General features: G+C 44.7%; 2 protein-coding genes and 3 non-coding genes across 7 annotated transcripts in view; all 5 read left to right on the forward strand.

The window, feature by feature from the left end:
- DHX37 (DEAH-box helicase 37) overlaps positions 1 to 1,337 on the forward strand; it is a 40,316-nt gene extending 38,979 nt beyond the window's left edge. Inside the window, exon 27 of the mRNA XM_060785583.2 lies at positions 558 to 1,337. Within this exon, the coding sequence (XP_060641566.2) occupies positions 558 to 637 (80 nt within the window). The 3' untranslated portion in view covers positions 638 to 1,337. The remainder of the gene's footprint in view (positions 1 to 557) is intronic.
- Positions 1,338 to 3,217: 1,880 nt separating this feature from the next.
- TRNAF-GAA (transfer RNA phenylalanine (anticodon GAA)) lies at positions 3,218 to 3,290 on the forward strand. Its single transcript has one exon. It is a non-coding gene; the product is annotated as a tRNA-Phe (tRNA).
- A 298-nt stretch (positions 3,291 to 3,588) lies between these two features.
- On the forward strand, positions 3,589 to 3,660 carry TRNAD-GUC (transfer RNA aspartic acid (anticodon GUC)). Its single transcript has one exon. It is a non-coding gene; the product is annotated as a tRNA-Asp (tRNA).
- A 390-nt stretch (positions 3,661 to 4,050) lies between these two features.
- TRNAA-UGC (transfer RNA alanine (anticodon UGC)) lies at positions 4,051 to 4,122 on the forward strand. The gene has a single exon. It is a non-coding gene; the product is annotated as a tRNA-Ala (tRNA).
- A 7,844-nt stretch (positions 4,123 to 11,966) lies between these two features.
- LOC132781369 (ubiquitin) lies at positions 11,967 to 12,979 on the forward strand. 3 transcript variants are annotated; one of them, XM_060785580.2, is made up of 2 exons: positions 11,967 to 12,080; positions 12,664 to 12,979. In XM_060785580.2, the coding sequence occupies exons 1-2, from the start codon at positions 12,068 to 12,070 to the stop codon at positions 12,900 to 12,902; spliced, it is 252 nt and encodes an 83-aa protein (XP_060641563.1). In that variant the 5' UTR covers positions 11,967 to 12,067; the 3' UTR covers positions 12,903 to 12,979. The 3 variants fall into 3 exon arrangements, with proteins under 3 accessions (XP_060641563.1, XP_060641564.1, XP_060641565.1); XM_060785581.2 differs by lacking the exon at positions 11,967 to 12,080 and adding an exon at positions 12,088 to 12,214; XM_060785582.2 differs by lacking the exon at positions 11,967 to 12,080 and adding an exon at positions 12,270 to 12,546.
- Positions 12,980 to 22,816: the final 9,837 nt, after the last annotated feature.

Consider the following 22,816-nt stretch of genomic DNA (forward strand, 5'->3'; position numbering starts at 1 on the left):
TCAAGCCATGATGGATCTGGACCAAACTTGGCACGAATAATCAATGTGCCCAAATGTGAACACTGGTGGAGTTTGGGGAAAATAGACCTTGACATTTTGGGAGTTGTAGTTGCTGGGATTTATAGTTCACCTACAGTCAAAGAGCATATTGAACCTCACCAATTATAGAATTGGGCCAAACTTCCCACACAGAACTCACATGGCCAACAGAAAATACTGTGTTTTCTGATGGTCTTTGACAACCCCTCTGACACCCCCCTCGCAATCCTCCTCCAGGTTGAGAAATACTGGCTTAGAGGACAACTGCAAGTCTGAATAGATTATACTGAGCCAAACAGACCTGGTTGCTTATTGGGTTGCATCATCAATATCTCCCATTATCATCATCTCCCATATCTCTTACAGAAGGCCAGAATATAAATGTTCTCAATAAACTTCATCCCTGATTGTGATTGTTATACCTAGGATGCCTTAAAAACTCCAACAAGAGTGTTCCGCTGAATTATATTTCTCCAGATTGTATCCAACCACTCCAATTTCAATATGTTCTATTTCAGATCTATTGACAGAATATTGTCAGTGGCTTCCAGAAGCAACACATAAAGAAGTGTCTAAAATTTGGCCCCCGGTGCCATAACGCTGTACCTTTTTGAGTGAGGACTTATCGTGCAGGAACCAGCACTGGCTGTGGCACCATGGAAGAGAAACATGTCTTTGGGAGGTAAACGAGCACAGGAGAGAAAAAGAAAAGAGAAGAGCCAAAGAAGAAGTGTCGGGAAAAGAAAGGGGCGCTTACTGCCAAGGAGTGCCTTCATGGCGTGCTGTGCCAACTGGTTGTGCTCTTGTGTATTGGTTGGTTCTTGGCATTCCTGATCTAGAAAGCCAGTCAAGATCAGGAATGCTTGGCAGGGCATGGATGCCAATACTATTATCCCAAAGGTGCATTCATACATGTGTGTGACCAACCAGCGTCATTCCAGCTCTGAACAGTCCTGACTGTTTCCTTTAATATGCACAGTTTGTCCTAGAACACTTTGTCCAATTCCAGGCCACATGGCAATCTGTGGCTAATCCAAATTGGAAGCCTGTTTGTCATGAGACAGAACTAGAGAGACTTTGAAGTCCCATTTCCATTTATGAAAGCATACTTTGGTGCCTTTGTCCTTTATGTATGGAGGTGCCAGACCTTGATGCTTTCTGTAGAAACAGATGGAAAGCATTGTATGTTGGTTCACCTGTTTTGTATCGCTTCACTCATGTATATTTTTCAAAATATTTGTAATTTGTGGAGTTCTAAAAAATGAATGGGAAATAAAGTGCAATATTTTTGTTTTGAACACTCGCAAGTGCTTATGTTAAGCTTTCAAACTGCTGCTCTGGGGCCAGAGTGAAGAAGGGGAGTCAGGAAGACACAGTTCCACCATGTCCCCTGGGTCATCAGTTGGGAGCCCCTCCCCCCCAGCAACAATATAGTAATATATAATACTAATATTGTGCTGTGCTAATAATATAATTTATTGTATATACATATAATATTGGTAATAATATTATAACGTAATACAATATAATAGTAATAATACAATATAATAATTGTATATTATATATTACATGTAATATTACTAATAATTACAGTATAGTAGTATAGTACAATATAGTAATATATAATACTAATATTGTGCTATGTTAATAATATAATATTGTATGTACATATAACTTGTAAGCTGTTCTGAGTCCCCTTCGGGGTGAAAAGGGCGGGATATAAATGTCACAAATAAATGTCATGTAGACCTGCAGCAGTGTGGGGATTGGGTTGTGTGTTTTCCGGGCTGTCTGGCCATGTTCCAGAAGCATTCTCTCCTGACGTTTCACCTGCATCTATGGCAGGCATCTCCAGAGGTTGTGAGATCTGTTGGAAACTAGGAAAATGTGATTTATGTATCTGTGGAATGTTCAGGGTGGGAGAAAGAACTCTTGTCTGTTTGAGGTAGGTGTGAATGTAGCAATTGGCCACCTTGATTAGCATTTAATGGCTTATGTGGACAATTTCAACAGAAAGGAAGAAACCATGAGAATAAACAAAATCTGGCTAGCAGTATTAAAAAAAACCTCCAAAATCATAACAGTAAATAAAGATCGACACTCAAAAACAGGAATTCCAGACAAGAAGCAATCAGGGCCAACTAATCACCTCCCAACAAAGGATTCCCCCAGGCAGTAAGAAGCCAGACCTTGAAACTGCAGGGTCATTAAATGCTAATCAAGGTGGCCAATTGCTACATTCACACCTACTTCAAACATGACCCAACATGACCAAATTAGACTACTGGAGGGAGGGGGGATTTGGAGGAGGGATTGACCCTGGATGATGGGAGTTATAGTTCACCTTGCAACCAGAGAGCCCTGTGGGTCCTGGGAACAATGGATCTTGTCCAGATTTGGCACACGTATCCAACATGAACACAATTGACGAAATTTACTGATGATGGATCTGGACCAAACATGGCACACATACCCAACATGACCAACTTTACATACTGGCCAGGTTTGGAAGAACCTAACCTTGGATGTTTGGAATTATAGTTCACCCATAAACAACGAGTACTCTGAAACCAGCCGACGATGGATCTGGAACAAACCTGGCACACAGACCCAACATGACCAACAAAAAATACTGGAGGGGTTTGGGAAGGAGAAGGGAATTGCCCTTGAATTTAGGGAGTTATAGTTCACCCCACACCCAGAGAGCTCTGTGACTCCTGCTAGCAATGGAGCTGGACCAAACTTGGCACACAGACCCAATTTTAAGTACTGGGGGGGTTTTGAGAGAATTGACCATGGATGTTGGGAGTTATAGTTCACCCACATCCAGACAGCAGTTTGAACCTAACTGACGATGGATCTGGATCAAACTTGGCAGGCATACTCAGCATGGCCAACTTTGAATGACAGGGTTTGGGGGAAGTTGTTGGGATTTGTAGTTCACCCATAATCAACCCCACCGACCTGGACCAAACTTGGCACATGGACTTAACATAGCAAACTTTAACTACTGGTATGGTTTGGGAACAATGATAGATGGTGATGGGAGTTGTAGTTTACCCACCTCTTGTGCACTCCTAAAATCCTAACCCAAACAATGAATCTTTATTACGTTTAGCCTTACAAAAGAGAGTCATTATCAAGTCGGCGTTCTCTAAAACACGCCGGGCCCTTACGTGCCGAAATAGCTCAGTTGGGAGAGCGTTAGACTGAAGATCTAAAGGTCCCTGGTTCGATCCCGGGTTTCGGCAAAAGTTCCTTTTTCTCCCCTTTTATTTCACCCGTTTCGTGTTTTATTTTTTGTCAAGATCAGATGTGCTGTGGTCAGGGGTGACGCGCTGAGCTCAAAAAGAGAACATTTCCTGAAAATCAGTACTTTTCTCAATTTGAAGCATACAACATTGTATACTGTAGTGACTAATCACGGCATATTTGAGACTTGGGTCCAACTCATCCAAACTAAACTTCCAGATTCTAAGTTACTGGAATGCAGAAAGACATAGCTTCGGTAGTGTCAAGTATAGAATTCTCCGGCCGATGGCTAGCTATTCCTCGTTAGTATAGTGGTAAGTATCCCCGCCTGTCACGCGGGAGACCGGGGTTCGATTCCCCGACGGGGAGGCGCACCTGCTTTTGTAATTCTAAAAGAGTGTTTCCAATTCAACAGCAGACTAGAATGGATATTGCAGTGTCGTTTTACAAAGTGGATATGGCATTCCACTTCTGATTTGGTCATAATCGCAAGTTAGTTTACAGTTTGTTCTTAAAAAGATGACAAAAAGACATTTCTTCTCCTTTTGCTGCCTGCAAATAAAGAGTTCATCCTCCCCCCCCCCCCCGGCATCATATGAATAAAGAGTTGTTTACACCTCTACCGAGAGCATGTTCATTTCGTTTTCGGCTCCCCTTTAATTCTTCCAAGCATAATCAGCCTGATTTCCCTTCCTTGAGACATCGTTGAGGTATAAACAGCTTTCACGATTAGGTTTTCAGAGGCGAGTCTTTCCATCCGGGGATGTAGCTCAGTGGTAGAGCGCATGCTTTGCATGTATGAGGCCCCGGGTTCAATCCCCGGCATCTCCACTTTTTCTTTTCCCCCATCTGCCTTTTGGTAAGTGGCTGAAATCCCAGTGGGATAAACTTCCAACAGAAATAGGATTTCAGATAGCTGTAGAGCATAAAGAACTCTGTGCAGATGGTGGAGATTACTTTGATTGTTCACGGCTCATTACTTTGTGGTTGCTTTCCTTGCTTTCTGATATTGTTCCAGTGAGCAGAAAGTAGATAATACAAAATGTTAGTTGCGACAGATGCTTTTGAACTCCTTTTGTTGGAAGATAAAATTAGAATCATCGAATCATAAGAGCTGGAAGAGACCTCATGGGCCATCCAGTCCAACCCCCTGCCAAGAAGCAGGAATATTGCATTCAAAGCACCCCTGACAGGTGGCCATCCAGCCTCTGTTTAAAAGCCTCCAAAGAAGGAGCCTCCATCACACTCCGGGGCAGAGAGTTCCACTGCTGAACAGCTTTCAGTCAGGAAGTTCTTCCTAATGTTCAGATGGAATCTCCTTTCTTGTTGTTTGAAGCCATTGTTCCATCTCCAGGGAAGCAGAAAACCAGCTTGCTCCCTCCTCCCTGTGACTTCCTCTCACATATTCATACATGGCTATCATATCTCCTCTCGGCCTTCTTTTCTTCAGGCTAAACATGCCCAGCTCTTTAAGCCGCTCTTCATCGGGCTTGTTCTCCAGACCCTTGATCATTTTAGTCACCCTCCTCTGGACACATTCCAGTTTGTCAATATCTCTCTTGAATTGTGGTGCCCAGAATTGGACACAATATTCCAGGTGTGGTCTAACCAAAGCAGAATAGAGGGGTAGCATTACTTCCCTAGATCTAGACACACTATGCTCCTATTGATACAGGCCAAAATCCCATTGGCTTTTTTTGCCGCCACATCACATTGTTGTCTCCTGTTTAACTTCCTGTCCACGACGACTCCAAGATCTTTTTCACACGTACTGCTCTCGAGCCAGGCATTGTACCCCATTCTGTATCTTTGTATTTTGTTTTTTTTCTGCTTAAGTGGAGTATCTTGCATTTGTCACTGTTGAACTTCAGTTTGTTAGTTTTGGCCCATCTCTCTAATCTGTCAAGGTGGTTTTGAATCCTGCTCCTGTCTTCTGGAGTATTGGCTATCTCTCCCAATTTGGTGTCGTCTGCAAACTTGATAATCATGCCTTCTAACCCTTCATCTAAGTCATGAATAAAGATGTTGAACAGGACCGGGCCCAGGACGGAACCCTGCGGCACTCCGCTCGTCACTTCTTTCCAGGATGAAGAGGAAGCATTGGTGAGCACTCTCTGGGTTCGTCCATTTAACCAATTGTTTGGGAACAGGACACTACAGCCAAAAAACTAACATTTTTGTTCACTTGAGGCAGGTGGGAAGCACCCCCAAATCAGTCTCAGATCCAAAAGACATTTATTTTTATTTATTTACTCTATTTTGATCCCGCTTTCCTCCCCAAAGGCAAACGAATGGCCCAGATTTTTATTTGATCCTCATTTGCCAGGCCGTATTCTCAAAAACGTTGATGATTTTGTTTGAAGGGAGGACAATGTAACTCTCAGCCACTGAACACAGTGCCGGAAGTGGCACGTATCCTATTATCTTGGGCTCAGATATAGGATGGGAGGTACTTGGTTTGAAAGCAACCTCGGAGTCTTGAACTGAACATGAGACCACAGCATGATGCAGCGGCTAAAAAGGCCAATGTAATTCTAGGTTGCATCAATAGTATACTGTCTGGATCGAGGAAAGTCATAGTACCCCTCATAGTTATCATCTCCAAATGGTTCTGAATGCAATTTTCTAAAAGAGTGTTTCTCAACCTGGGGGTCGGGACCCCTGGCGGGTTGCGAGGGGGTGTCAGAGGGGTCGCCAAAGACCACCAGAAAACACAGTATTTTCTGTTGATCATGTTGATCTGTGTGGGAAGTTGGTCCAATTCAATCATTGGTGGGGTTCAGAATGCTCTTTGACTGTAGGTGAACTATAAATCCCAGCAACTACAACTCCCAAATGTCAAGGTCTTTTTTCCCAAACTCCACCAGTGTTCACATTTGGGCATATTGAGCCCAGTTTTCTCTGGATGTAGGTGAACCGGGATTGTGGCGCAGCTGGCTGAGTGTCAGCTGCATTAAGATCACTCTGACCAAAAGGTCATGAGTTCGAAGCCAACCCGGGCTGGAGTGGGTGTCCAGCCATTGTGTAGCCTGTTGTCGACCTTTGCAACCCGAAAGACAGTTGCATCTCTCAAGTAGGAAAATAAGGTACCACCTTGTGTGGGAGGCTAAATTAACTAATTTATGAGGCCATAAAGAAAACTCCGGGATGTGGAATGCAGAAGAACTTCATCGGTGTCGCTGATGGACGATGAAAGCAGCAGCTCCCCTGGCGGCCAGAAAAAAAAAAGTTAAATAGCCTCTGTGTATTGTCTGTATTTGTTGTCTGTCAAACTGGCATTGAATGTTTGCCATATATGTGTATATTATAATCCGCCCTGAGTCCCCTGCGGGGTGAAAAGGGCGGAATATAAAAACTGTAAATAAAAAAAATAAACTACAACTCCAAAAACTTTATTTATCGTATCAGGAGCAAACCAAGGGTACAGTTGTGATGTATTTGAAAAAACACAAAGTTTAAAAACTTGGCATTATGCTAAATGTCCTTTGACCAGTAGCTGGCCACTTGGAGGAGTGCCCCTGGTGTTGTTATAAGGTCCTCCATTGTGTATGTGGCAGGGCTCAGACTGCATTGTAGTAGGTGGGCTGTTTACTTTTCTCCACACTCGCATGTCGTGGACTCCACTTTGTGGTCCCATTTCTTAAGGTTGGCTCTGCATCTTGTGGTGACAGAGCAATTTGTTCAGTCTCTTATTTGGTATCAGCCATGGATTGAGGTGCTGGGTTTTAGCCTGCCACTTTTGGACTCTCCCTTGCTGAGGTGTTCCTGTGAGTATCAACTCAAGGGCAATGACTAACGATGCAATTGGACGACGATTTTAGTAAGGAGATGCTAAAGATTCTTGCTTTTTATATTACATTTTAAATGTAGAACTGTTTTATAATTATTTTAACTGTATTTTGATAGTTGTTATGGCATCGACGGTCAACACCGAAATCAGATTGGCTACATCCTTTGCAGCCAAAGGTGGCGGACATCCATCCAGTCGGTGAAAACAAGACCTGGGGCTGACTGTAGCTCAGATCACGAACTTCTTATTGCTCAATTTAGAAAAAAACTAAAGAGATCAGGGAAAATACACAGACCAGTTAGATATGATCTCACTAACATTTCTAGCGAATATACAGTGGAAGTGAAGAACAGATTTGAAGGACTAGATTTAGTAAACAGAGTCCCAGAAGAACTATGGACAGAAGTCCGCGACATTGTTCAGGAGGCGGCAACAAAGTACGTCCCAAAGAAAAAGAAAACCAAGAAGGCAAAATGGTTGTCTGCTGAGACACTGGAAGTAGCCCAAGAAAGGAGGAAAGCAAAAGGAAACAGTGATAAGGGGAGATATGCCCAGTTAAATGCGCAATTCCAGAGGTTAGCCAGAAGAGACAAGGAACTATTTTTAAATAAGCAATGCATGGAAGTGGAAGAAGACAACAGAATAGGAAGGACAAGAGACCTCTTCCAGAAAATTAGAAACATTGGAGGTAAATTTCAGGCAAAAATTGGTATGATAAGAAACAAAGATGGCAGGGACCTAACAGAAGCTGAAGAGATCAAGAGAAGGTGGCGAGACTATACAGAAGATCTGTATAGGAAGGATAATAATATCGAGGATAGTTTTGACGGTGTGGTGAATGAATTAGAACCAGACATCCAGAGGAGTGAGGTTGAATGGGCCTTAAGAAGCATTGCTAACAACAAGGCAGCAGGAGACGACGGGATCCCAGCTGAACTGTTTAAAATCTTAAAAGATGATGCTGTCAAGGTGATGCATGCCATATGCCAGCAAATATGGAAAACGCAAGAATGGCCATCAGACTGGAAAAAATCAACTTATATCCCCATACCAAAAAAGGGAAATGCGAAAGACTGCTCAAACTTCCATACAGTGGCCCTTATTTCTCATGCCAGTAAGGTAATGCTCAAGATCCTGCAAGGAAGACTCCAGCAATACATGGAGAGAGAGTTGCCAGATGTTCAAGCTGGGTTTAGAAAAGGCAGAGGAACGAGAGACCAGATTGCCAATATCCGCTGGATAATGGAGAAAGGCAGGGAGTTTCAGAAAAACATCTATTTCTGCTTAATTGACTACTCTAGAGCCTTTGACTGTGTGGATCATAATAAATTGTGGCAAGTTCTTGGTGGGATGGGCATCCCAAGCCACCTTGTCTCTCTCCTGAGGAATCTGTACAAGGACCAAGTAGCAACAGTCAGAACTGACCACGGAACAACAGACTGGTTCAAGATTGGGAAAGGCGTACGGCAAGGCTGCATACTCTCACCTAACCTTTTTAACTTGTATGCAGAACACATCATGCGATATACGGGGCTTGATGAATGCAAAGCTGGGGTGAAAATTGCTGGAAGAAACATTAACAACGTCAGATATGCAGATGACACCACTCTGATGGCCGAAAGCGAGGAGGAGCTGAGGAGACTTCTAATCAAGGTGAAAGAAGAAAGCGCAAAAGCTGGGCTGCAGCTAAACATAAAAAAAAACCAAGATTATGGCAACAAGAATGACTGACAACTGGAAAATAGAGGGAGAAAATGTGGAGGCCGTGACAGACTTTGTATTTCTAGGTGCAAAGATTACTGCAGATGCAGACTGTGGCCAGGAAATCAGAAGATGCTTACTTCTTGGGAGGAGAGCAATGTCCAGTCTCGATAAAATAGTAAAGAGTAGAGACATCAGACTGGCAACAAAGATCCGCCTAGTCAAAGCCACGGTATTCCCTGTAGTAACCTACAGATGTGAGAGCTGGACCTTAGGGAAGGCTGAGCGAAGGAAGATAGATGCTTTTGAGCTGTGGTGCTGGAGGAAGGTTCTGAGAGTGCCTTGGACTGCGAGAAGATCCAACCAGTCCATCCTCCAGGAAATAAAGCCCGACTGCTCATTGGAGGGAAGGATACTAGAGACAAAGTTGAAGTACTTTGGCCACATCATGAGGAGACAGCAAAGCCTAGAGAAGACAATTATGCTGGGGAAAGTGGAAGGCAAAAGGAAGAGGGGCCGACCAAGGGCAAGATGGATGGACGGCATCCTTGAAGTGACTGGACTGACCTTGAAGGAGCTGGGGGTGGTGACGGCCGACAGGGAGCTCTGGCGTGGGCTGGTCCATGAGGTCACGAAGAGTCAGAGAAGACTGAACGAATGAACAACAACAACATGGCATCGAATCGCTGCCGACTGTGAACCACCTTGAGTTGCCTCTGGCTAAGAAAGGCAGTATACAAATGTGGTAAATAAATAAATAAATAATTCCCACCAAACCCTTCTAGTAGTTGGTCATGGGAGTTCTGTGTGCCAAGTTTGGTTCAATTTCATCATTGGTGGAGTTCAGAATGCTCTTTGTTTACATACTTAGGCGATCCCTTGTTGTCCTAGTAAGATTGTCCTCCAAGATCGGTGTACTGGTGGTGGATCTGTAGGTGGCTGTAGAGCCCTATTCTTGACCTGCATGTTCTCCTGCAGTGAGGGCATCAGTTTCCAGGTGGAAGGCGGTCCCGGTCGGGGTTGGCTTGACGTGCCTTCCTCTTGGCACGTTTCTCTTTCGCCCTCCATTCATGACTCTTCAAATTCTGCAGCAGTGCTGGTCACAGCTGACCTCCAGCTGGAGCGCTCAAGGGCCAGGACTTCCCAGTCATCAGTGTCTATGCCAGTTTTTAAGGTTGGCTTTGAGTCCATCTTTGAATATCTTTTCCTGTCCTCCAACATTCCTTTTTCCATTTTTGAGTTCGGAGTAGAGCAACTGCTTTGGGAGACAGCGATCGAGCATTCGGACAATGTGGCCAGTCCAGCTGAGTTGAAGGCAGAGGACCATTGCTTCAATGCTGATCTTTGCTTCTTCCAGCATGCTGGCATTTGTCCGCCTGGCTTCCCAAGAGATTTGCAGGATTTTTCAGAGGCAATGCTGATGGAATCTTTCCAGGAGTTGCATGTGACGTCTGTAGATAGTCCACGTTTTGCAAGCATACAGCAGGGTTGGGAGTGAACTATAAATCCCAGCAAGTACAATTCCCAAATCACAAAATCAACCCCCCCCCCCCCAACCAGTATTCAAATTTGGGTGTATCAGGTATTTGTGTCAAATTTGGGCCAGTGAATGAAAATACATCCTGCATATCAGATATTTACATGACGATTGAGAACAGTAGTAAAATTATAGTTGTGAAGTAGCAACAAAAATGTTATGGTTGGGGCTCATCACATAATGAGGAACTGTATTACGGGGTCACGGCATTTCCTTACTTCCTTACTTACTTACTTAGGCAATCCCTCGTTGGACGAGTAAGATGGTCTTCCATTATGCATTTCCTTGTGGGTTCGTAGGTGGCTGTGGAGCCCTATTCTTGACCCGCATCTTCTCCCACAGTGAGGGCATTTGTTTCCAGGTGGAAGGCGGTCCCGGTCGGGGTTGGCTTGACGCGCCTGGCACGTTTCTCTCTTTCGCCCTCCACTCGTGCCTCCTCGAATTCTGTAGCACTGCTGGTCACAGCTTACCTCCAGCTGGAGCGCTCAAGGGCCAGGGCTTCCCAGTTCTCAGTGTCTATGCCAGAGATTTTAAGGTTGGCTTTGAGGCCATCTTTAAATCTCTTTTCCTGTCCACCAACATTCCGTTTTCCGTTCTTAAGTTCAGAGTGGCTTTAGATCTTCTGAATGCGCACAGATGACATTGTCATCAGCATACTGGAGTTCTATAAGAGATGTTGTTGTAACCTTGGTTTTGGCTTTCAGTCTGCTGAGGTTAAACAGCTTGCCATCTGTCCGATAGATGATTTCCACTTCCCATCAACAAGGTGAAGTATCATGGCAATGAAGATGGAGAATAGAGTTGGGGCAATAACACATCCCTGTTTGACACCCGATTCCACCTTATATGGGTCACTTTGGGAGCCATTGCTGTACAAGACTGTTGCCATCATGTCATCATGGAGGAGCTGCAGAATGTTCACAAATTTGTTAGGGCACCCAATTATTTAGATGGTCCAGAGAGCGCTGCGATTCACTGTGTCGAATGCCTTTGCAAGGTCGATGAATGCCATGTACAGAGGTTGATTTTGTTCTCTGCATTTTTCTTGGAGCTGTCGTGCAGTGAAGATCATGTCCACGGTTCCTCTGGAGGGCACTAGGGAGGTTGAGAAACACTGCCTTAGTTCAATGCTGTGGAATGATGGGGGATGTTGTTTGACAAGGCCTTGAGCCTTCCCTGCCAAAGAATGCTGATGCCTCACCAACTACAAATCCCAGGAGAGCATAGCATTGAACCATGGTCATGAAATTAGAGCTGAGATCCCTCAGTGATGAGCTCCAGGGTCTCCTGAAGCAGCTTCCTTTTTTGCTTTGGGTCAGCACTAAGTTTCCTGTATTACAGGAGTCTAATGCGCACCCAAACGGGGTTCTCCTCCTACTCTGTGATCCTGGGATTGTCTCTTGATTTCTTCTTCTTCCTCCCACCTGTCTTCGGAGCACCTCCAGGCCAGGAGAGAAATCTCGCTTGGTCTCTCTGTCTAGCCAAGCAGGGAGGACTGGGTGAGCCCATCGGGGTCTTTACTGACGCAGGAAAAGCCCAGTGTTGCATCAGGCCTTTCCCCCTCCCTCAAAAACACCTACCCATCATGCAGGCTTTATTTCCCGGCCACACCGTCAAGAAAGAGGACCCTTCCGCCTCCTCTTCGCCCTCCCCCCGTCAGCGCCGCTTGAGACTTCTTCCTCGCAGCCCGGACGGCGTCGAGGAGCAGAAGGAGGAGGATTGAAACCCGCGCCTTCCCTTTCCTGGGCATGCTCGCCATGGGTAAGGAAGTGCGCATGCGCGAGTTCTCGCGCCACTCCGCTTCCTTCCTGGCGGTTGAGGCTCTTGTGAGGCGCCGCTCATGAGGCAATCTAGCACAGCGAGGCCAATGGGCAAACTGTTGTAAGGCAGGGCAGGTGAGCTGTAGAAAGTAAATAGTTGTGCCCCCCCCCCCCGCGGGGAAGCCTTTATCCGGAACCAGAGCTAATTTGACCGTTAATTTGTAGCGAGGAGGGGCTGTGTATTTTTACCACTCGAGCTGAGTCACTGCCAAAATGGCTGCCGCGAAAGGAGGGCGCCGGGTGCTATGGCAACGCCCCGCCCTCCAATTGTAACGCGCTAAGCCTCTTGTGACGTCACGCACGTGGCACCTGAAATAACTACCAGGGAGATTCGCGTTTATTCTGCCCTTTGCTGCCTTGTTGGTCGGAAGGGAAGCAGGAAGGCTCTCGGTGTAAAGACTGTTGAGGTGCTTCTCAGGGCCTCAGACCCAAAGCCGTACCCATTTAGCCTCTCTAGATCCTCGGGGCTGGCCCTCTTGCTGGTGAAATCTCAATTTTGTGTGTTTTTTCGTCCACAATTGTAGAGAAAATGCAGGTTTTTGTGAAGACCCTGACGGGAAAGACCATCACCCTGGAGGTGGAGCCCAGTGACACCATTGAGAATGTGAAGGCCAAGATCCAGGAGAAAGAAGGCATCCCGCCTGACCAGCAGAGGCTCATCTTTGCCGGGAAGCAGCTGGAAGATGGTCGCACTCTTTCTGACTACAATATCCAGAAGGAGTCCACCTTGCACCTGGTTTTGCGACTGAGGGGTGGCATTTGAAGTCAACACTTACCAGCAACCAACCAGATAAAAATGCACTGCACTTGATTTCAATAAAGCTGTTGCATTCCCAATGACTGTTGTCTGATACTTAACACTTTGCGATAAGAACATCTCACCATCATTAAATACGTACACTTGCTTTCACTTCTTGCTACATAGTTTTTGCCAAATGCTGCTATTTATTATGTATTTACTCACTCTATTTGTATCCTGCCTTTTTCTACCTGGAAGGGGACTTTACATATGGCAACTATTCAATGCCCTTGGACAGCAAGGCCGTATTGGGTTGTAACTACCAAACAAGTTACTCCATTGTCCATGCTAGTTAAGTGGAGTAGGTATGAGTGATCCCAAGACAAGACACTAGTTCTAACCACTTCCAAGTATGGACTGTTAATAGGATTACAAGTGACCCGGTAAAAACTGGGAAGCAGACTTGAGCTGCTTAAATGTTAATTCTAAGTGACAGTGCTGGCTCTGCATTAAGAGCAATGCAAAGTGGGAGATAATCTTTGGAATGTATCTCAGGGGCATCTTCAGACAGGTGCTGATTCAACAAAGTGGTGAAGCCGCAGCACTCATCCACCTGGCTTAAAAGGTCAGGTCAGGCTGTCTGCAGTTGTCTTTAGCGCTGAATGTCTGAGCTGCATCTTTTAGTGATGTGCCTTTATTTATTTATTTATTGCATCTCTATACTGCTCTTCTTACCCCTGGCGGACTCAATGGTGTACAACATGGCTCTATGGCAAGAATTAAATGCCGAACCTACATGTAAAAGCAATACATAACATAATAACATAAATATGAATTAAAACCATTTAAGACTATAAAAAGACACATCGTCACATGAACATAAAACATATTAAAACATTGCACCAGTCCTGGTTGACACGAGTCTAATACGTCATCAAATCTAATGCACACCTCAATTTTCAAAACCTCAGGCCCAAAATAAATGTATTTTCTCAACACATTTTCACAGCAGCAAAACATGCACTCTTACTAATTTGACAAAAAAAGGTACATGTTGCAGTGGTTGCCTGCTTAGGCATCCCTCTTTAAAAACAAAAGTGTAAGAACACCAAAACTTCCAGCAATGGAAAAGAAAACCTTGGGATTCTTCTGTGCTGGAGAATGAATTCACTTTCACTGCCTTAGTTCAATGCTGTGGAATGATGGGGGATGTTCTTTGACAAGGCCTTGAGCCTTCCCTGCCAAAGAATGCCGATGCCTCACCAACTACAAATCCCAGGAGAGCATAGTATTGAACCATGGTCATGAAATTAGCGCTGAGATCACTCAATTATGAGCTCCCGGGTCTCCTGAAGCAGCTTACCCTTTTGCTTTGGCTCAGCCCTAAGTTTACTGTACTACACGAATCTAATGCGCAGCCGAATTTGGGCAAGATAATTTAGCCAAAAAAGGTGAGCATTAGACTCAAATAGGGTATTCTGTACTTTCCAGAGCCCGTCGAACTCCCAAAGTCCCGCTAACTTCAATCATGGTTGGGGATGGTGGGAGTTACACTAAACTGAAATTAATTTTCACATAGAATAAAAAAGTGGGATAATTCAATCTTAATTTATTTAAGATAGGTTTTCAGGGTGTGGTGGAAGCTTCTTCTTTGGTGGATTTTAACAGGCTAGATCAGGGGTCCTCAAACTTTCTAAACAGAGGGCCAGGTCACAGTCCCTCAAACTGTTGGAGGGCCGGATTATAATTTGAAAAAACATGAATGAATTCCTATGCACACTGCACATATCTTATTTGTAGTGCAAAAACACTTAAAAACAATACAATCATTATAATGAAGAACAATTTTAACAAATATAAACTTATTAGTATTTCAATGAGAAGTGTGGGCCTACTTTTGGCTGATGAGATAGGATTGTTGCTGTTGTTGTTGTTGTTGTGTGCTTTCAAGTCATTTCAAACTTAGGTTGACCCTGAACGAGGGCCGGGTAAATGACCTTCGAGGGCCGTATCCGGGCCTTAGTTTGAGGACCCCTGGGCTAGATAGCTATGTGTTGGAGGTGTTTAGATTGTGATTTTCCTGCATGATGGGGTTGGACTACATGTGTTCTATTCCAACTTTATGATTCTATGATACAACCCATTTCTGTGTTCTCTTAACTCTGTATCTAGTTAACAAGGGAATAAATGCAAATCCAATCTCATGCATTTGATATAGAAGTGTCCTTGGTAAATAGTTCTCAGTATACAAATTGTTGCAATACACAGTTTGTAGCACAAAGATTGTTGGCCATCTGTGATGTCACTGCATTGGCTGTTCCTAAGTGAAGGCTTGGGAAGGGGGGAAGGAAAAGGGAGGGAGGGAAGAAAGGAAGGAGCCACAAAAAGAGTAATGTTACCATGGAGACATTGTGAAGTGGGCAAAGTGGCCCTCTGTGATGTCACTGGAAAATAAAGGTGACATGTATGAGGGTAGTGGAGGAAAGAACGAAAAAGGATGAAAGGCCCTGCTGACATCGAACACGCAGGTCCCCACTCAGTTCTGTTCGGCTTCACCACTGACACCTGAGCAACACCGGGTGTATATGGTAGTAACTATCCTGGTTATAGTTAATCTTGATATGGAGCTGGTCATGTTTGGAGGGGAGCTGTGTAGACTGGTACCAGGGACGTTGTTGAAGCATAAGGCCCATCCACATTACGGAAGTTGTGTGCAATTATTCCACTTTAACCGCCATGATTCTGTTCTATGGAATTCTTAGATTGACAGTTTAGGGAGAACTGTGGAATTGAGTTTTGAACTATGGAGCACAGAGTTTGAATTCTTGGTTGACCATGGAAAATGTCCCACGCTCAGGAAGGCAAAGGCAACTGCCTCTCTTGAACAACTTTGCCAATAAAACTTCAATAGTGCTGCCTAGGTCAGAAGCAACTTGAAGGTACACACATCCTATTTCAACCAACCTTCAATCTCTGATTGCTTAGGGTAGAGCAGTGGTTCCCAACCTTTTTTTGACCAGTGACCACTTGGACCAGGGACAACTTGACCATGGACCACTTTGACCTGGGACCTCTCTCCAACAATAGTACCAAAAGGGTTACGAATCAGTTTTTGGTCAGCTTTAGATTTGGTTTGGCTATTTGGGGTACTGATTAAGAAAATTGCATTGGCTAGACCACATAAGCTCTAATTTCTTACACAGAACATATGTCATCCAGTATTCGCCATCCGCTTGCCCACAGAAAACCATATTTAATAATCTAGAGCTGATGTAGTAGTAGTGATTACTACTACTACAGCAGCTCATGGGTAGTCACCCTCTCCCCTCCCAACATCCCTGTTGCCTCAGCACTATAACAACAACAACTTTATTTTTGTATCCTGCCTCCATCTCCCCAAAGGGACTTGGGGCAGCTTACATGGGGACAAGCCCAATCAACATAGTTAAATTATAACACACTTAAAAGTACATAAAACAGTACCACAACACAATATAAAACATACAACACATAACACAGTATAATAAGAGGGTTTCACGAGATCAGTTGCTCTCGTTGCCCTGTAGTTGCGAGGCAATGGTGTAGTAAAGGTGAGGCCGCAGACCATATTTTCATTCTTGCAGACCACTGGTGGTCCACAAACCACAGGTTGGGAACCACTGGGGTAGAAGGATGTGTTATGGGTTTTTTTAATTGTTCTGAATTGTTCTTAAAGACCTCAAGCAAAATCTGAGTTGGAAAGATCAGGTGGAACGTTGGATGGTATCTGAAGCTCCAAAAGCTGTATATAAGCGTCCAATGGTGGAGAGGATTGTCTTTGCAGTTGTAGGGTGGAAAATCATCTGTAACAGGTTCTTCTGATTGTTTTGTGAATGAACTACAGATCCACGTTTCTACTTTAAGCAAAACACAATCATTTGCATTATAGACTTGAGAGCCTGGAGTGTCTTTTAATTATTTTCTTGTAGGAAGTAGACGAAGAGCTACCATTGTCCTGAATAGTATACATAGCAAGCAAGAACTTATCTTGGCAGTACTTAAAACTTGCTAGCATTGATACATTTCAGGTTGATTTTCTCTTTCTTCAAAAACACTTTGGGGCAATGTAGGATGCTTTGCTGAATCTCAGGTATAATATTGTTTGACACTAATCTACAGGTAACACCTTGACAAATGTACTGCTGTGTTGTGGAATTAATTGCTTAATCTTGGCATGCTTCTTTTGCAACCGTGCTGCCGCTGGCATGTTCAAAGGTATTTCCATGCCAGCGGGTTTCTTGTTAATTGAATTGGCACATTTTAAACACTTGTGAGAGTTCTATACAAAGTGGCTTGCCACACAAGCCATCAAGAAAAGCATCAGAAGCAGAATGGGGTTCTTGGATGTTGGCTACTGAATCTTCCCCCAACTTTGTTTTTATTCATTCAAGGCACTTATCTTTCTTGTCAGCCCACAAGGCGCCCTGAGGAAATACACAGTGGATACAAATATTTCCAACGTTTAGATAAAAATGTTTTTAAAGTAAAAATACTGCAAAAAGTAAGTGAAAGCCAACAGCCAGAGTAGTTTCAAGGACCAAATATCACATGGACCAAAGCTTTTTTTTAGCTTCCTGCTGAAAGTTCAGAAAAGAGCCCACCTAACTACCCTGGGCAGAGTCTCCACATTGGGGCTGCTGCAACCAAGACAGCCCTGCCATGGTACACAGCAGCCGAAACTCATGAAGGATTGGGACATGCATTGCAACAGGGCTTCTGATAGCAAGTTCACGTGTTGGCAGGCCCATCTGGGAGGAGGTGGTGTTACATGAGAAACTTGTCTTTCACCTAAAGCTTACAACTTAGGCCAGTTCTACGCTGACAAATAATGTGGGCCAGATACTAGATATAATTTATATAATATAATATAATATAATATAATATAATATTATATTATATTATATGCCTGGTGTCAACCAGGCACAGCTAGGTCTGCATAGACCTCAGTGGTGGATATCTGGGCTGCCCTAATTTAGGGGAACGCCCTAATCCCAGTGTAGGCTTTCCCCTGAGTTATTTTAACCCAGTTGCATTAAGTGTCTTTTCTCCAAGTTAATGCGGATCAGTCCGTGTGTGTTTTGTGGCTGCCCATGGGGCTGATCCACCCGCATACCGACATAAATAGTCAACATAGATGCACCTTCACAGGAACTTCATTCTATCTAAATTAAAAACGCCTTGGGGCTCACCCTTCTGTGCTTACTCTCAGCAAGCCTCACTGTTACCAGCAACCCATCAAGAACATCCGAATGCAAGTGCCACAAGTTCCTCTTTGTTGTGGCATGTCAGGGTGCAAATGACATGGCCCACCAAATGCAGCTGGGCTGCAGCTTCCAGCAGTTTGGCTGGCAATCAAACAATAAGTAGACTCACACCATGACCTTCTACAATAAAGAGGGAACAATTGCCCTTGTGTTCAGACTATTTTGATGGGTGGTTGGTCCTTGTCAATGTAGTAGTATGTCAATGCAAGACTGAGGAATGGGAAGCATAGTTGGCTAAATTGAGGGAGGTTGGGAGTTGTAATCCAACAGCACTTTCAGGGGCAGAAGGTGTCCTATTGGCTGCCGCCTGTGTGATATCATCTCTTCAACTCTGATTATTAACTGTACTCTTTGGCTTTCCATTTTGCTATACTTCTCCCACTCTGTTTTTCTCATTTAAGCTAGGCCCTCATAAATGTGTGAGATGTATTTCCATCAAGTAATTGTGATCATGATGTCGAACACGAATTTGGAAGGCCCTGATACGTTTGGAGGTTCTAGCAGGGGAGCGCAGCCATCGCAAACCTGGGACCAAAGACTGGAGACCTCGGCACACTCCCTCCACACCTGGGACGTCGTCCTCCTCCACCGAGCGCGCAGCCTCGGGAGGGACGCACACGGAGCGGTGAGGGAGGAAGGGGACACCCGCCCAGCCAGCCAGATCAGCCGAATCAACCCTGGCGATCAATGGGGTGACAGATGTCGCAGCCAGATCGCCCTCACATCCAGGAAGGCCCTGTTTAGGCAGAGGCCAGCCAGACCCACAAGGAGGATCCGGAACACCTGGCAAGACAGCAAGCACCAAGAAAGATTTCCCCCTAAATTTCCCAAAATAAAGTCTCACCAAGTTAAAGGAAAGTCACCGAGGTTTTATTTTCTATTCCAGCTGGAAAGGATGACAACTGCAGTGATCTGCCAAACAAACCAACATAACCACTGGGCTGAGAAATACAATATTTATTGAGCAGGTGATGGGACAGAGAGAAGATCCTCCCCAGTCTATTGTAAATGTCTACTAGGTTCATAGAAAGAGATATCCAGATCCTTCAGATAACCTGGACCAGAGCCATGTAGAGCTTTATAGGTCAAAACTATCACTGAATTGTGCCAGTGAACCTGTAGCAACAGAGAAGTTTTTATATTAGTTGTTCGTGGTCTGGGATGGAAACTGCTCCTGGCCTTGTTTTTACAGACTACAAGCAGAGGCATAATATCATTGCTCAGATGATTCATTGGAACTTGTGCCACAAATACTATCTGCCTGTGACAAAGAACTGGTGGGATCACAAGCCGGAAAAAAGTTACAAAAAACAAACACATCAAATAATAATAATAATAATAATAACAACAACAACAACAACACTTTATTTGTACCCCGCTACCATCTCCCCAAGGGACTCGGTGCGGCTTACATGAGGTCGAGCCCAAACACAACAATACAAGCAATAACAACACAGTACAAGCATTAAAAACACATAGACAATAAGATACACAACATTATCAATAAAACAGCACACAATTAAAAACAGTGGGAAGGCCAAATGTAGAGTTAAAATTGGAAACAATGCTGGGACATGAATGGAAGGTGATACTGGTGTTTGTGGAAGGGCATACGAACAGACTTAAGACGTGGCTGTGGAGTCAGGCCTTCGATGAATGAGACAACACCATAGGACCCTGGATGGAAGTTGATGTAGATCCATCTTAATAGGACGACTGACCACTGTAGTTTTATATATAGTGTTTTTAAAGTTGTTTTTGTAATTGTGATATATGATATTTTAATGAGTGTATATGTTCTTTATGGCTGGAAACCGGGCTGAGTCCCTCAATGAGGTTGAGAAGCTCGGTATAGAAAACTGTGAAATAAATAAATAAATAATAAAGAAATGTCAAGTGCTTTGGAGGACAAGGTGCTATGGGTCATTATTCTGGGAAGGCACACTGGAACAGCCACATCTTCAAGTTCTTCTTGAAGACTGCCAAAGTTGGAGCCTGTCTGATGACTTTAGGGAGTGAGTACCAGAGTCGAGGGACCACCACCGAAAAGGCCCCCTCTCTCGTCCCCACCAATCGCGCCTGTGATGCTGGTGGGATCGAGAGCAGGGCCTCTCCGGATGATCGAAGGGATCGCATGGGTTCATAAATAGATATGCGATCACGCAGGTAGGCGGGTCCCAAACCGTTCAGGGCTTTGTAGGTAAGAACCTGCACCTTGAATTGGGTCTGGTAGATGAATGGCAGCCAGTGGAGCTCCTTGAACAGGAGGGATGACCTCTCTCTGTAAGGAGCCCCAGTTAACAACCTGACTGCCGCCCGCTGGATCATCTGAAATTTCCGGGCCATTTTCAAGGGCAGTCCCACGTAGAGTGCATTGCAGTAATCCAATCTAGAGGTGACTAAGGCGTGGACCACCTTGGCCAGATCTGCCTTCCCGAGGTATGGTCGCAGTTGGCGCACGAGTCTTAATTGTGCAAAGGCCCTCCCGGCCCCCACCGATGCCTGAGCCTCAAACGTAAGTGAAGAATCCAGTAGGACCCCCAAACTGTGGACCTGTGACTTCAGAGGGAGTGCAACCCTGTCCAGCACAGGTTGCCACCCTATACCCCGGTCTGGTTTACGATCGACCAGGAGGACCTTTGTCTTGTCGGGATTAATCTTCAGCTTGTTTGTCCTCATCCAGACAGCCACAGCAGTCAGGCACTCGTCTAGCACTCGAGGGGCTTCCTTGGAGTTAGGTGGAAAAGAGTAGTAGAGTTGTGTGTCATCTGCATAGAGATGGCACCCCACTCCAAAACTATTTCGCCCAGCGGTTTCATGTAGATGTTAAAAAGCATGGGAGACAGAATGGAACTTTGCGGGACCCCACAGGTCAAAGGCCAGGGGTCCGAGCAGGCGTCTCCCAGCTTCACCATCTGGGATTGACCCTCCAAGAAAGATCGGAGCCACGACAGAGCCATACCTCCAAGGCCCATCTCGGAAAGGCGTCCCAGAAGGATATCATGATTGATGGCATCGAAAGCCGCTGAGATGTCCAAGAGAACCAACAGGGTCACACTCCCCCTGTCCAGTTCCCTACGGAGATCATCCACCAAGGTGACCAAAGCCATCTCGGTGCCATGGCCAGGCCTGAAGCCAGAAGGTGACTGGTCCAGGTAGTTGAAGCCCTGGAGCTGAGTGGCAACCACCCGCTCCAACACCTTGCCCAGAAAAGGGAGGTTTGAGATTGGTCTATAGTTATTTAAGATCGTGGAATCAAGGGAAGTCTTTTTCAGGAGTGGTCTAACCACAGCCTGTTTTAAGCCTGATGGAAAAATTCCTTGCTCCAACGATGTATTGATGATTAACATAAACCAATCAATCAGACCATCCTTGGCCGATTTAATTAGCCAGGACGGGCAAGGGTCTAGAGCCGATCTGGTAACTCTCACTGCCCCAAGGGCTACCTCCATGTCCTCAGAACGAACAAGCCGGAAAAAATCCCACAAAACAGGACAAGCAGATGCCTCGGTCACCTCTCTTGGAACTGCGATCAAACTGGAGTCCAGCTCAAGACGTATCTGAGCAACTTTGTCTGTAAAGTGCTGCGCAAATTCGCAGCACCAAGTTTTCGGGTCGTTGAAAGTCTCCTCCACCTCAGGAGGGTGAAGAAGTTCCCCAACGACCCAAAACAACTCCGACAATCTGTTAGATGCAGACGCTATACGGGCAGTCGTGAAGGTCTCCTTGGCTACCCATATAGCCACTCAAACTACTCTGGGACTTGCAAATTCAGACTGACAGAGTTTTGGAGCACAGTACTCCTGACCTCACGATTGTGTTAAAAAAACAAAGTATGGATCGTCGATGTTGCGATCCCAGGCAACAGAAGGATTGAAGAGAAACAACTGGAAAAGCTGACACGATATGAGGATTTAAAGATCGAACTGAAAAGACTCTGGCACAAGCCAGTAAAGGTGTTCCCAGTGGTGATCGGCACACTGGGTGCAGTGCCTAAAGACCTTGGCTTGCACTTAAAAACAATTGGCGCTGACAAAATTACCATCTGTCAGCTGCAAAAGGCCACCTACTGGGATCTGCACATGTTATTCACAGATACATCACACTTTCCTAGACACTTGGGAAGTGTCCGACGTGTGATCCAATACAACAGCCAGCAGAGTGACCTTGTTTGTGGACTCATCTTGTTGTGTATCTAATAATAATAATAATAATAATAATAATAATAATAATAATAATAATAGAGTTTCTTTCTGCTTCAAATGATGTAGTCCATTTTATTTCTATACTGGCTATCAGATGATGTCTGTATATAGAGCTACTTTAAGAATGTGTAATGGTAAAGTTCAGTCAGTCGCTCTTCTGTTTCATTTCTTACTCCTATGCAATTTTTTCCACAATCTTTTATTGTTCCCTGTTTTCTGTTTTTGCATTCAAGCCGCCCACGTGATTCATTTTTTTCTAGGCTCCAGCATAGAATCTTCCAATCTCTTCATCCTCCTCTGTAGGTAGAGCACAAACATGGATTAAGGTTATTTTGATGGCTTTTCCCTGAAGTCCTATTGCTATGATTTGGTCAAAATTTTCCATTATATCCTTTAAGTGCTTTTTCTACATCTCTCCTCACTATAAATG

The sequence above is a fragment of the Anolis sagrei genome, chromosome X, assembly GCF_037176765.1.
Source record: "Anolis sagrei isolate rAnoSag1 chromosome X, rAnoSag1.mat, whole genome shotgun sequence".
Lineage (NCBI taxonomy): Eukaryota > Metazoa > Chordata > Lepidosauria > Squamata > Dactyloidae > Anolis > Anolis sagrei.